This window comes from Oncorhynchus nerka, linkage group LG8 (assembly GCF_034236695.1).
Source record: "Oncorhynchus nerka isolate Pitt River linkage group LG8, Oner_Uvic_2.0, whole genome shotgun sequence".
In the NCBI taxonomy this organism is placed as follows: domain Eukaryota; kingdom Metazoa; phylum Chordata; class Actinopteri; order Salmoniformes; family Salmonidae; genus Oncorhynchus; species Oncorhynchus nerka.
In genome coordinates, this window is record NC_088403.1 from 31002269 (window position 1) to 31017707 (window position 15439).

General features: G+C 44.8%; 1 protein-coding gene across 1 annotated transcript in view; it reads right to left on the reverse strand.

The window, feature by feature from the left end:
* Nucleotides 1-663: 663 nt before the first annotated feature.
* Nucleotides 664-15439, reverse strand: part of LOC115133126 (patatin-like phospholipase domain-containing protein 2) — a 29353-nt gene continuing 14577 nt past the window's right edge. The window contains exons 4-9 of the mRNA XM_029666037.2: nt 14820-15029; nt 7141-7201; nt 6365-6547; nt 4386-4518; nt 2504-2623; nt 664-2373 (exon numbers count right to left, since the gene is read on the reverse strand). Of these exons, the coding sequence (XP_029521897.2) occupies nt 2145-2373; nt 2504-2623; nt 4386-4518; nt 6365-6547; nt 7141-7201; nt 14820-15029 (936 nt within the window). The 3' untranslated portion in view covers nt 664-2144. The remainder of the gene's footprint in view (nt 2374-2503; nt 2624-4385; nt 4519-6364; nt 6548-7140; nt 7202-14819; nt 15030-15439) is intronic.

The following is a 15439-nucleotide window of genomic DNA, read 5'->3' on the forward strand; positions in this document are numbered from 1 at the left end:
TAGGATTTTAACAGTTACAGTATATTTAAACACAGAATGTCACATCATAAAAAATGTGATTTGTTTTATGTTATTAAGATAAGGGCCTTAATGAAATAACAACAATAAAGTATATATGTTTAAATGGTTTATTGTCACATACAGGTGCAGTTTTACAGGGTTAGCCATAGTAGTATGGCACCTCCTGGAGTAAATTAGGCTTAAGTGCCTTGCTCATGGGTACATCAACAGGTTTTTCACTTTGTTTGCTCAAGTATTTGAACCAGCAACCTTTCCTTTATTGGCCCAATGCTCTAACCACTAGGCTACCTGCCATCCTAGGCACAAGTAGGAAGAGGTTTTCACAGTGTTACACACATTACAAATATAAGTGCAGTATGTACCCTACTATAAATGGGGCAGTGTGATAACTTAAATATGATATTTGATTATGCCATTAACATTGTGAATCCTATGCACCTAAAGTTATTGAGCAAAAGCAAATGTCAACATTAAGAGAAGTTCTGAAGGGAACTTTCAAGAATATTGTGATTTCAAATGTCTTGACATCACAGCTCATCACAGTAGTTCACTGTTTAGTGCAAGGGTCCTGTCTAATACAAAATAAATAACAGAGCACAGCTTCTGTATTAGCGGAGTCTGTGGTGCAGGCAAAAAGTCAACGTCAAGTCATATCAATAATCTGCCTGGAATGAGGAATGCATGCTACATTTGACTGAACACAGGTAGGTAGACATGCCCCTTGGGAGGGAACTTGAGCTGGCACATGTGGTCTCCATATGTTTGATATGTTCCATTAACTCCATTCCAGCCATGACAAAAAGCCCCGTCCTCCTATAGCTCCTCCTCCCGCCACCAGTCTCCTCTGACGCTCAGATAGGCTAATAACCGATTGATAATTCTACCTTGTAGTTTTCTTGCAACCTACAGTATCAGACCACTACTTATGACACAACTTTGATTACAATATAGCTACAGTATTTCAAGGGTCAAGGCTCTCGATTGCAACCATTTAATGGCGTTTTGTAACTCTTTGACTTGGCTGTGCGACTTCAATCTGTAATTGGTGGCGTGCGAGCTGAACATTCATTACATGGTCACCTCACTCAAAAGTTTTTAAAACGTCCTATTTTTTGAGTGGCTAAAACCATGATTTGGTCAAACAGTAAAGTGCATTATCCTCATGATTCCTGTAATTAAAGTGTCTGCCCAGCCACTTTACCTGTTCTGCTGAAGCCTGCTGCTGTAATGAGCAAGCCACGATGTGCACTCCGGGAGTGTGAAAAAAAGCTTCACTAACATTTCACTATAACATCTGAAAATCCAATTGCGGGAAATTCATAGATTTAGAAGCAAATGTTGTTCTCAGCTTTCTGTGGGTATACTTTATATTTGTCATCTCTTAATATTGGCTCAATAGCAACTATTATACAATCAAAATATTAGACATGGCTTTCAGAGTCCAAGAAATGCGCAATTGCGCATTGTATGTCTGTAGGTTAGCAGTGCTACAACTGTAAAAAACTTTTAGATTAATACATGACTACTAGCAGTGGGTATTATATTTAGTGTTAGTGATCTAGCTAATGTGTTTGAGTTTTCACTGTATCATGTGGTGTATCAACCCCAAAATAATTTAGCCTATGATATTAGTGCACATAAAGATTTAGGCAAATTCATCCCTATTGAACAACAAAAAAAAAACAGAACATTCTGGAGCCCTATTTTAACAGTAAAATATAACAACAATACCCTATCGTCAACTCACAATTCATGACAATCGCTGGATTCGGTTGCACATCAAAATACTGTATCTGGAATCATGCAGTCCTGCTTGTAGGTGTCGGATTGAACATGCATTTATTGAATAGCCTAACATCTCAGTAGTTATGGTCCATCTTGGGTTAGTTATAAAAATCTTTGATATGACTACTCCCATAAAAACTGGATGGAAACGTGGTTTGTGGCTAATGAGGCAATACAAATGTGTTGTGGACTAAAATATAACTAAAATGAAAGGGCATTTAGTTGACTAAAACGTCTCTCTTTTCGTCATTTTAACAATGACTAAATCATTATTCAAATCACAAAAATGTGACTAAGATTTTATGATATTTTAGTCAAAATGACAGACTAGAATGAATCTAAAAAAGAGTGCCAAAATGAACACTGAAGCAGATCTGTCGTGGGGAGGGGCTTGACGTGTGGGGGCTGGTGGAACAGTGGGAAGAGGCGGCTGCGGGGATGTTCCAGTATTGGCTTTGGAAGTTGAGAGCAGAGCGAGCGAACCCGGACAGGTGACATTCTCTCTCCCTTTGTCCGTCACTTTCCATGGGTGGGGGCAGGCTCATGCAATTCCTCAGGGAACCATCACTGCAAAAAATAAAAACACACAAGGCCATTAGACTTTATTCATACTTTATGACAGACATGCAAATCTACAAGTAGACTCCATCCATCCATACATCATATAACCCAGTAGTAGTAACTCCATGTCTCTCACCTGGTTATGTCTACTGGCGCTCCTCTCCAGGCCTGTCTGTACAAGCTCCCAGCAACATCCCCAGCCACCCCAGCTAGCCAACGCATGTCTGCAGGCACCTCTGGGATCCACTCCACAATTCTGGAGTACAGGAGAGGGACAACAGAGAGTCAAAGTACTGTCATGTAGCAGTAGGGGGTGCAGTGGATTGACTTGCCTATTTTGTGACAATGTCCACTAGGTGGCGGCCCTGTGCAGTGCGTTCAAATTGATTGGGTTTAGTAAGAAACCTCAACCTATTAAATTGTATTTGTCACATGCTTCCAACAATGCAGAGATAAAAAAAGACAAATAATATAAAAATAACAACAACATTTCGCTACAATCGCATTAACATCTGCAAACCATGTGTATGTGACCCCCCTCAGAAAATCGATTTCAAATACACAATGAGTAACGACAACTTGGCTATATACACTATATACACAGGGAACCAGTACCAAGTTGATGTGCAGGGGTATGAGGTAATTGAGGTAGATATGTACATATGGGTAGGGATAAAATTACTAGACAACGGGATAGATAGTAAACGGTAACAGCAGCATATGTGATAAATCAAAAGGGATTAGTATGAAAAGGGTCAAGGAAGGTATTCCAGGTAGCTATTGATTAATTATTAAACTAACTATTTAGCAGTCTTATAGCTTAGGGATGGAAGCTGTCCAGGGTCCTGTTGGTTCCAGACATGGTGCATCGGTACCACAATTTCTAGGGCCTTCCTCTGACACTGCCTGGTATAGAGGTTCTGGATGGCAGGATGCTTGGCCCCAGTGGTGTACTGGGACTTACGCACTACCCTCTGTAACACCTTGGTCGGATGTTAAGCAGCTGCCACACCAAGCAGTGATGCAACCAGTCAAGATGCTCTCAAAGGTGCAGCTTTATCATTTTTAGAGGATCTGAGTGCCCATGACAAATCTTTTCAGCCTCCTGAGGGGGAAGAGGCATTGTCGTGTCCTCTTCGCGACTCTGTTGGTGTGATGTGGACCATGATAATTCCTTAGTGATGTGGACACTGAGGCACTTGAAGCTCTCGACCTGCTCCACAGTGCTGGAACATATTCCAGTCTGTGCTAGCGAAACAGTGCTGCAGCGTAGCATCCGCTTCATTGGACCACTTCCATATTTTCCGCTTCACTGGTACTTCCTGTTTGAGTTTTTGCTTGTAAGCACGAAACAGGAGGATAGAGTTATTTATTTATTTTTTATTTTACCTTTATTTAACTAGGCAAGTCAGTTAAGAACAAATTCTTATTTTCAATGACGGCCTAGGAACAGTGGGTTAACTGCCTGTTCAGGGGCAGAACGACAGATTAGTACCTTGTCAGCTCGGGGGTTTGAACTTGCAACCTTCCGGTCCCTAGTCCAACTCTCTAACCACTAGGCCACCCTGGTGAGAATTGCCAAATGGAGGGCGAGGGAGAACTTTGTGCGCGTCTCTGTGTGTGGAGTAAAGGTGATCTAGAGTTTTTTGTCTAGAGTTGCACAGGTGACATGCTGGTAGAAATGAGGTGAAACGGATTTCAGTTTTCCTGCATTAAAGTCACCGACCATTAGGAGAGTTACCTCTGGGTGAGCATTTTCTTGTTTGCTTATGGCCCTATACAGCTCATTGAGTGCAGTCTTAGTGTCGCATCGATAGTATGGTCTACAGCTTACAGAACAGAGGGTAGTTATTTGGTTGTTGTGGTGGGCTAATGAGGCTGCTGTATGCTAAAGGCTAGTTATGTTAAAGGCTATTACTGGGCTTTTTAGAAGATGATTTGTTTGCGTTACTGTTGTCATTGAGGGCTTGTAAGTTTGTGGTAGGTAGCACTAGTAGTGGTATACAATGTCGTCTTACCTCTTGCCCACTGAGTAGGCTGATACCACAGGTAGTGTGCAGGGCAGGAGCATGTAGGAGGCCACTCTGACCAGCAGCATCTCAGACACCTGAGCATACAGACCAGGCTTCTGCTGGCACGCCTCACAGAACACTACAGTCATAGAGACACAATATGTCACACTTCACTGATACGGGCACAGCCTCAGATCACTTTCAGTGACACATAATCAATCACACGTCACTGACAATAGCATAGTGACAACACAATGTTATAACTAGGTAACAACAGATTTTAACAGCTTTGAGCAGAAAAGATTGGAAAGTCTAGGTCAGGGATGGGGGTGGGACTGTGGTGCCCACAAAAAAATCTGAACTCGCAGGTCTGCATACATACATCCATGCCCACACATGCAGTCAGAGCCAGCCCTAGCCTTTAGGTGGCCGTAAGTTTTTTTTTGAATTGGGGGGGGGGGGGGGGGGGCTCCCACCTTGCAAGTGAAACATTTAAGCATCCCCCTCTTGACAGAGGAGGGGAAAAATAGCATTTTAAGAGCTAAGTTCCTGCAATTCTACACATTCTGCCATGGGGCGTAGAGAAAATGTTGCAGTTTTAAACCACGTTTGCTACTATTCTACACATTTTTCCATTGGGCGGAGAAAAGATTTTGCAGTTTTTAAAGTTTTTATATCTGAGTGACTAACAAAATCAATGGGGGCTCCCTGATCGGTAATTCGACGATGATCATGATTACTGCAAGTTTAGATAGCTGGCTAAACTGGAATTTATCAATCTCCCCAAGAATTGCTGACATGGGCTAATTGACTGACTGTCAGTAGCTAAGTTTCCATCCAATCTGTGACAGATTTTCAAGTGAATATTCTAAAATCTGCATAAAACAATATGCACATTTTCCCACCAGAGATGTGTTTCCATCAAACTGACTTTTTGCGGCTAAAAGACTGGTCATGATGACGTAGCGCACACCATGTCTGCATTTATTAAATTGTACCGCCATTTCATGTTTCCATCAGCCTGGTGGTGACTTTTTGTCATGCGTCAGGTAATTCAACCGCCTGAATTAAATAGTACCTGCAAAACACCAGTCTCAACGTCAACAGTGAAGAGGCGACTCTGGGATGCTGGCCTTCTAGGCAGAGTTGCAAAGAAAAAGCCATATCTCAGACTGGCCAATAAAAGGAAAAGATTAAGATGGGCAAAATAACACAGACATTGGACAGAGGAACTCTGCCTAGATGGCCAGCATCTCGGAGTCGTCCCTTCACTGTTGACGTTGAGACTGGTGTTTTGCGGGTACTATTTAATGAAGCTGCCAGATGTGTCTGTTTATCAAACTAAACACTAATGTATTTGTCATCTTGCTCAGTTGTGCATCGGGGACTCCCACTCCTCTTTCTATTCTGGTTAGAGCCAGTTTGCGCTGTTCTGTGAAGGGAGTAGTACACAGCGTTGTACGAGATCTTCTGTTTCTTGGCAATTTCTCACATGGAAAAGCCTTCATTTCTCAGAACAATAATAGACTAAAGAGTTACAGAAGAAGGTTCTTTGTTTCTGGACATTTTGAGCCTGTAATTGAACCCACAAATGCTGAAGCTCCAGATACTGAACTAGTCTCAAGAAGTCCGGTTTTAATGCTTCTATAATCGAGACAACAGTTTTCAGCTGTGCTAACATAATTGCAAAAGGGTTTTCTAATGATCAATTTGCCTTTCAAAATGATAAACTTGGATTAGCTAACACAACGTGCCATTGGAACACAGGAGTGATGGTTGCTGATAATGGACTTCTGTACGCCTATGAAGATATTCCATTTAAAACATCATCCGTTTCTTTTCTTTCAAAAACAAGGACATTTCTAAGTGACCCCAAACTTTTGAACGGTATATATATACAAAAAAGTGGAAATCGATACGTAGGTCTACAAAATGGTACGGGACGCAAGTTGCCCATCCCTGGTCTAGGATGACCTCCTATCTACCTTTCTTGATTTGGGTTGGCAGGTTGTCAACAATATGCTCATCCAAACACCAGTGTTGCTTCCTCAGGAAGCGGAGCCGCCAGAACATCCCGTTCTTAGTGGTTTCCATGGGGATGGGCTTGCAGCAGCAGGTGGCTTCTGATAGGTTGGGGCCGGCAGTCGGACACACCAGCTTTAGCAGATCTGACATCATAAACGATACATTAATAATCTTTGTAATACAACATAGACTAGTTGTTTGTTTAGCACAAAAAACGGAGCGTGGCAACTATGGGGCAAAACAGACAGGGTTGGCTTAGATTGTTTTTGTCTCAATGTTTATTGAAACCATAAATACATTTGCACAATGAGCATCTGTTGTCTCTCAAATACATTGTTACAGTTGTTGGTTAGCTAGCTAGCCATATTAGCATTGACATGAAATCAGTTAAAACACCTCAAAACAAGACATGGTAATCAAGATTAAACTAGATGAAACAAGCCACCTACGAGTCCCCACACGATAGCTTCTTGTCATTGTTGCTAGCTATCTGACTGTTCAGAATCATAACAAAGCACGGCTTCTCGCACCATCGATGCGCGCACATTTTACTGATGTTGTCAGCCAATCCGTCTATACAAATATTACACCATAAATAAGTGTTGGTTTACACTTTACACTTCATTTTGAACCCTGTACAATTGACATCATTGATGCTCACTGCGTATATGTCACAGTAGCTTATGATTGTAGCACAGCCCACTATTACTGTCAAAGGCAACATGGTAATACTCACGGTTCTCCTCAAGAAAGCGAAGGGCGTCCTTGTAGCCACTCTGACATATCTCTGCCATGACCTGTCAAAGAAAACACATAGATCGTACCTATTGAGGTAGGGGATCATAAGCAAGAGGTTGATTGAATAAATATACTGCTCATATAAAAGAGACAGAGGATACCCATAAGGCCGAGATTTTGTTAATCATATAACAACCGATATATAACCACACAAAATACAGGGCAACGGCTCAGACACATTCATCATGTCATGTGTTATAACTATTACAATTTCACTTACTGATTAGCAATCATGTTATTGCTGATACTTTTTAGAGAAATGTCCTCTGGTCTGATGAAACAAAAATAGAACTGTTTGGCCATAATGACCATTGTTATGTTTGGAGGAAAAAGGGGCGGCTTGCAAGCCGAAGAACACTATCCCAACCGTGAAGCACGAGGGTGGCAGCATCATGTTGAGGGTGGCAGCATCATGTTGTGGGGGTGCTTTGCTGCAGAAGGGACTGCTATAACTCACAAAATAGATGGCATCATGAGGTAGCAAAATTCTGTGGATATATTGAAGCAACATCTCAAGACATCAATCAGGAAGTTAAAGTTTGGTCGCAAATGGGTCTTCCAAATGGACAATGACCCCAAGCATACTTACAAAGTTGTGGCAAAATGGCTTAAGGACAACAAAGTCAAGGTATTGGAGTGGCCATCACAAAGCCCTGACCTCAATCCTATAGACAATTTGTGGGGAGAACTGAAAAGGCGTGTGTGAGCAAGGAGGCCTACAAACCTTATTCAATTACACCAGCTCTGTCAGGAGGAATGGGCCAAAATTCATGTTAACCCTCGCAAGGCTGCTTGCCCGCATGGCATCCATAGCCGCTTCCTCAGAGCATGTGCAGACCAGCTGGCTGGTGTGTTTACGGACATATTCAATCGCTCCCTATCTCAGTCTGCAGTTCCCACATGCTTCAAGATGGCCGCGATTGTTCCTGTACCCAAGATAACTGAACTAGATGACTACCACCCCGTAGCACTCACTTCTGTCATCATGAAGTACTTTGAGAGACTAGTCAAGGATCATATCACCTCCACCTTACCTGCCACTCTAGACCCACTTCAGTTTGCATACCGCCCCAGCAGGTCCACAGACGATGCCAGGTGGTGAAGGTAGGAAACAACATCTCCACTTCACTGACCCTCACACTGGGACCCCACAAGGGTGCCTGCTCAGCATCCTCCTGTATTCCCTTTTCACCCATGACTGCATGGCCATTCACACCTCCAACTCAATCATCAAGTTTGCAGACGACACAACAATAGTGGGCTTGATTACCAACAACGACAAGACAGGCTACAGGGAGGAGGTGAGGGCACTCGGAGTGTGGTGTCAGGAAAATAACCTCTCACTCAACGTCAACAAAACAAAGATGATCATGGACTTCAGGAAACAGCAGAGGGAGCACCCTCCTATCCACATCAAAGGGACAGTAGTAGAGAAGCTGGAAAGTTTTAAGTTCCTCAGCGTACACATCACAGACAAACTGAAATGGTCCACCCACACAGACAGTGTGGTGAAGAAGGAGCAACAGAGCCTCTTCAACCTCAGGAGGTTGAAGAAATTTGGCTTGTCACCTAAAACCCGGACAAACTTTTACAGATGCACAATTGAGAGCATCCTGTCAGGCTGTATCACTGCCCGGAAAGGCAACTGCACCGCCCTCAACTGCAAGGCTCTCCAGAGGGTGGTGCAGTCTGCACAGCGCATCACCGGGGGCAAACTGCCTGCCCTCCAGGACATCTACAGCACCCGATGTCACAGGAAGGCCAAAAAGATCATCAAGGACAACACCCACCCGAGCCACTGCCTGTTCACCTCACTACCATCCAGAAGGTGAGGTCAGTACATGTGCATCATAACTAGGACCGAGAGACTGAAAAACAGCTTCTATCTCAAGGTCATCAGACTGCTAAATAGCAATCACTAACTCAGAGAGGCTGCTGCCTGAATAGACACTCAAATCATTGACCACTTTAATAAATGGGATCACTAGTAACTTTAAACAATGCCACTTTAGTAATGTTTACATATCTTACATTACTCATCTCATATGTATATACTGTATCTTATACCATCTATTGCATCTTGCCTATGCCGCTCGGCCATGGCTCATCCATATATTTATATGTACATATTCTTATTCCATCCCTTTGGATCCCTGTATATTAGGTAGTTGTTGGGGAATTGTTAGATTACTTGTTCGATATTACTGCACTGTCGGAACTAGAAGCACAAGCACTTCGCTACACTCGCATTAACATCTACTAACCATGTGTATGTGACAAATTACATTTGATTTGATTAAAGTATGGGCATTCGTACACAGCCTGTGTATGTGTGAAGTTAGTCAGAGTTGGTTAAACACTAGTACATGTGAGGGAAAATGAAGGGTTTAGTTTGTGTGAATGTGTGTGCATGTCATGTAAAGGTCATGTCAAATGTAAAGACGCCTGAGTAAAAAAAAAACACAGTTCCTTGTTCTAAGTAGGGCCTCTGCACATGACTCTGTCAGTGGGATTTGTGGCCACAGGGATTACATAATCCTGAAATTCCAGAAAACACAACATTCCATGGAGGCAAAAGACAGTGTCAGATCTTGGATTGCAGCAACAATAATAACACAGCGAAAACTAAACTAAGAGACACAGATCAACCTCAAAAAGGGATAAATTCACCTCGCGCTAAAAGTTGACTCCCATGTCATTTTCCAGACAGTGAAGGAGAATGAGGAACACAGGGAATGTATCAACAATAACAGAAGCCAATAATGTCCTGCCAGTACTGATCACTGTGGAGTTAGGGAGGGACAGGGCAGGTTAATGTTTAGATAGGAAGTACTGTATGGGGAGTGAGGGTATGAGGCAGAGTCCGAAGAGGAGACAGGGTAGGGGGAAGTTGGGGTTATATAACTAGGAAATAGGATAGTGGGAGGTCAGGGGTCAAGTTATAAGGTGTCCAGTCACCCATTCCAGACCACTAGACTCTCCTATAGAAAAGTAAATAGAATGTTTAGAACCATGGAAAACTACTATTTCAAGGGTACCTAAATAAGGTTTTCTTTCAGTCAACTTGGTTCAACATCTCACTATGGAACATGCCCTTATTTGGTTGAAACCTTATTCAATCACGCCTACAGGCCAATCAGAGCTATGTGGGTGTACACCCCCGCGTGTCTATATAACACCCTGCACTGCTCTGGTTTCCTTATTCTTCTATTTGGTTACTATCTGGTTTCTAGCCAGTTAAGCAAATTTCTTCCGAAAACTAGCTCTTAACTTAACTGTTCTTTTCGGTGTGGGTTACCACCCCACCACGGAGCATCGAGTTCCTTATTTTCTATTTTCAGAAATTCTGCTAACTTCAGCTTCACTTTACCGATTGAAGTTACCTCAGTTAGCTTGTCAGCAGAGCTTTTTGTCATCCGCTGGCTACAGTACTCATGTTGCCTGGCTTACAAACAATTGGCGTTGTTAGCTAGCTAGCTATACTGCTTTAACATCCCGCTAATAGCAGGTTCCCACTAATGTTTCTACTTCTAGCTCTCCATCAGTTCCCACTGTTCGGGGTTAGCTAGCTGAATTTTCGAGTGTCTTGGCTTGTTAGTGGGCTAACGGCACCACTGGTGTTTTAGCTAGTGTGGGCGCAAACGGTACATATAGGAACAAACATAATACTGTAGAGCAAAGGTGCACATTAGACCACAAGAGGAAGAGGACACACTTAGAGTGCATTTGCCATTCTGGTAAAAACAGGAAACCAAGAAATAACAGACATAATGGCCAAAGCCATAAAATGCATAAATGCTTAGGGTAAAGTGCATCGTCTATTGTAGAGGACAGGAAATCAAAGCAAGGCCATGAGTGCATAGGACAGCTGGACATACCAAGGTCAGAGGGACACACAAAGGAGGGTGCCAGCCAAATGACCAACAGATGGACTATAGACATAGTACATATATCATTCATAGGACACGAAAGGGTCCTGCCACCATTATAATCTAATCATAATCTAATCAAGAGCGGATACAGGTGTTATTGGGCATGAACAAGCAGGAAGCCTGAACTGAAAGATAATGGTGGCAGATGACCTGAGGGAAGTAACTTCATAAACATATGGAATGGACTCATATGCTGTGTGTGTATAAATACAGAGCCAGTGATCTGGGAAAGTGTGTGTTCCGCGGACCACCTAGGCTTCTGATATGTTTGTATTAAAAGCCTATATTGAATTCACAAGTTGTTGTAAGTGTTATATTTTGAAACAATTCTCCACGACACTAGCAACCTCTGGGCTAAACCACAATTCTGGTTTGTTTGACTAGCACGAGCGGTGCTGTTTCTTCAGACAGACACAGTCCACTCACCAGCAGCACGCTCACCAGCAACGCGGTGCCTCAGAGCACAGACGTCACTCCAAGCAACGAGCAGCGGAGACGGCGTCGGCTTCACCTGGAGGGAAGGGGAAGAAGTGGCACACCTAGTGCTAGGTGTGGGGCTCGAAGATCCAGCAGAGTTCCTTTGACCTTGGCGACCAGAGTCTCCTCGGAGTCCTGTGTGAGGTCACACAAGCTCATTTACACATGGTATAGATGTTGCACAGGAGCTCCCATCAAGATCCATAAGCCCCCGTTGGGGCGGGTCAACACTACTCTTCCCCAAGTATAGTTCTCAAATAAAGAGCTCCCATCACATCCAGGCCCACGGGCTGAGGGTGATGGTTCAGCATGTTCCCATGCAAAACAATCAACTTCTTGAGGGTGTCATTGTCTCTTCCACAAGACAGGTTGCCCACATGTGGAGTTGCCCCAAGTGGGGTGACTGCCACAGGGCTCCTCATCCCCACCAAGGGACAGGCGGGTTCCCTTACATCTCACAGAGAGCAGTGGGGCACGAGTGCAGTCCACCCTTGGGTCCCATGCACTGTAGACCAGGGGTACAGACTACAATTCGCAGGGGCCCCCCCGCTTTTCATGGGAATAGTACAGCGGCCCGAATCCTTAGAGATGAGAAACAGTCTCTGTTGGCCAAAGGAGCCACATGCGTGGTGCTGAGGGAGGAAGCTCACCAGGGCTTATTCAGACATTATTTCTTGACCCCCCAAAAAAAGGGGATCCTGGATTTGCAGCACCTCAACAAGTATCTGAAAGTCTACAGATTTCGAATGACTGGTTGATCTGACGTGTTGATCTGCGTGGACACTCGGGTGCAGGCAACGGAGCACATAGCCCAGCTGTTGTCTCACCTGCTCGCTCTAGGCTTCAGGGTAAATCGTGCCAAAAGCTTACGCCTTATCGACCCAGCAGAAAATATTTTAGGGATTGTCTCTGTACTCTGTAGCCTGTTGAGCAGCCCTCACCATGGAGACAGCGACGGCTTTTCGCCACTGTGTTTTGCCCAGCAACATCAGTCACGTAATGGATGTGTCTGAAGCTTCTTGGGCTCATGGCCTCCATGATTGTGGCAGTTCCGCTTGGTCTCCTCCTCATGAGACTTCAAGCAATGGGTGACCTCACTCCACTTGGACCCGTCTCTCCACCAGCACAGGTGCGTGCTTCTCTCTGCAAAGTGTATATCGGCACTTCAATACTGGAAAGATCCATCCCTCTTGACGCGGGGCTGCCCTACCTGGCATGTGACGCGGGGCTGCAACACATGCCAGGTAGACTAAACTGAAGTGCAGATTTACTGTCGTGGGGGAACCCCCTACCAGGGGAGTGGTGACATCATCCTGAAGTCATCAAGGAGGTGTCGGGGCGTTAAGGCAGGGTTGCCATCGATCTGTTCACATTGGACAATGTGCCCTGTCGCATGTTCTTCGTGATGAGAGATCACGCAATGCTCTTCTAGGCGTGAACGCGCTGGCCCACAAGTGGCCAGACGTGCTTCTGTACACCTTCCCTCCAGTGGTCCTGACCCCCCCTACTTTGAACAGAGTGAGAGCAAACAGTCTATCCCTCATCCTGATAGCTCCGCATTGCCCGGAAGCCATGGCTGACGGAGATTGTACCTCTCCTGTACGCGCAACCATGGCGCCTCCCACAGCTCAGGGATCTGCTATCCAAAGAGCAAGGCGAAATATTCCACCCTCATCCCGAGCTGATGGATCTCTGAACCTGACCTGTGAGAGGTCCAACTTAGACTCGGCGGGCTTGCCTTCGAGCGTGGTTGCCACAATTCAGAGCACCACAGCTCCTTCTACAAGAAGGTTGAGAGGTTGTGTTCGGGACAAGAGTTGGTGTCCTTTCAGTGTTCCTTCCCTGCCGTTCTCTCCTTCCTACAGGAATTTTTCGACAAGGGCAAGGCGTTAGCGACCTTCATCCGCTCTCGGTTCATCCTTTATGCACTCAGTTTGCCCCTGACTACTCCAAGGTTATGATACAGCCTCACGCTGCATTCATTCATAAGGTCATTCCCATGACTTATTATAGTCAAGCCACTGACCTCTGTCCCCTCCACCCTCCGCTGTTCTCTTTTCCAGTGCAGCAGTGCCTTAACAAGTTGAGTCCGGTGCGCACACTGCGCATCTACATAGACAGTACTAGGCCATTCCTGAGTTGTGACTAACTGTTTGTTTGCTTCAGCAACCCTGCTCTGGGAAGGGCTTTGCCCAAACAACGCCTCTCCCAGTGGGTAGTGGAGGCTATCACCAAGGCATACAGTTGTCAGGGATTGCAGTCTCCCCTGGGTGTTCGGGCACATTCCACTATAGGAATTGCCACTGTTCAGAGGCATCTCCGTCTTGGTGATTTGTGTGGCGGATAGTTGAGCTTCCCCTCACAGCTTCCCCTCACATACTGCGCCTTCCCTGGTGCACAGAATCCTTGGTGCTGGAGCTCAGTAGGATATATCAGGTACATTACCATGTACCAAAACGGGCTTCTCAGGATACTGACTATTGGCAATCGGTGCGTTTTGCAAGTATCCCATAGTGAAATGTCGAACCGAGTCGAGTGAAAGAAAAGGTTGGATTACAGTATGTAACCCCAGTTCAGTGTAGGAGATGAGGGAGACATCTCACCAGATTGCACTTGTCTAAGAGGTAGTTCTGAGAATGAGGAAACCAGAGCAGTGCAGGGTGTTATATAGACATGCAATGCATACACCCACAAAGCTCTGATTGGCCTGTTAGGCATGATTGAATAAGACTTCAACAAATGACCCGCAGAAGAGGGCGTGTCCCATAGTGAGATGCCTCCCTCGACTCCTTCAGTTACACACCGTAACCCAAACATTTCATAACACATTCATAACCCATACATACGGCATTTACAAGCAGTCATAAACAACCCATCTAATGAATGGGACTAAGGAGCATCCTGATCCTCCATCCTACCTTTGGCAACAGGGCCTACATAAAGACTTCATAACACATAAATAACACATTGGTAAGCAGTCATAGTGGGCGTCCTACACTCTTAGAAAAATGGGTTGCAAAATAGTTTTTCGGCTGTCCTCATAGGAGAACCCTTTTTGGTTCCAGGTCGAACCCTCTGTGGAAAGGGTTCTACATGGAACCCAAAATGGTTCTACTTGGAACTAAAAAGGTTTCTTCAAAGAGTCCTATGTGGACAGCCGAAGAACCCGTTTAGGTTCTACATAGAAGAAAAGGTGCTAAGTGTGTACCTTGGGTTCTGGGGGGAACAGGGCCTTGCTGAGGCGGTACATGTTGCTCAGGTTCAACCGGATGGAGGTGTTGGTGAAACGAAGCTCGTGGAAGTTGAAGGAGGTGTCCCGGGGACAGATGTCGCTTTCGCCTGAGAACGGAGAGATGGTGATGGTGTTCTTCAGCTCCGACTGAGGAAGGTTGTCACTGATCCCCCCATCCACATAACGCTGGAGAGAGAAGAGGGGGGAGAGAGGGAGGAGGGAGAGCGAAAGTGAGAATACTTGGGTGTTTTTGGAACCATGCACAACTTACATCAGGACCACAGCCTCTCCACAGAACAAGACCCCGGGCATACTGTGGTCAAGATGTCTCAGGGCTGACAGAGATGACTGTTCTACATCTCTTGTACAGTATAAAGGCTACAAACTTAGAATGAATGTCAGATAAATCTTCTCTAAGAGGCAAGACACATCAATATAGCTGTTAAAGAATCCCCCTACCAAGGGCGCTATATCACTGTTTTGTGTAAGCATTTGTTTATTTGCTTTCTGGAGCCGCGTTGTCTGAATTTCACCCATCCTCACCCTTCGTCCCCCTCACCTGAGATATCAATATCTCCTCCAGTTCATGGCTTCTG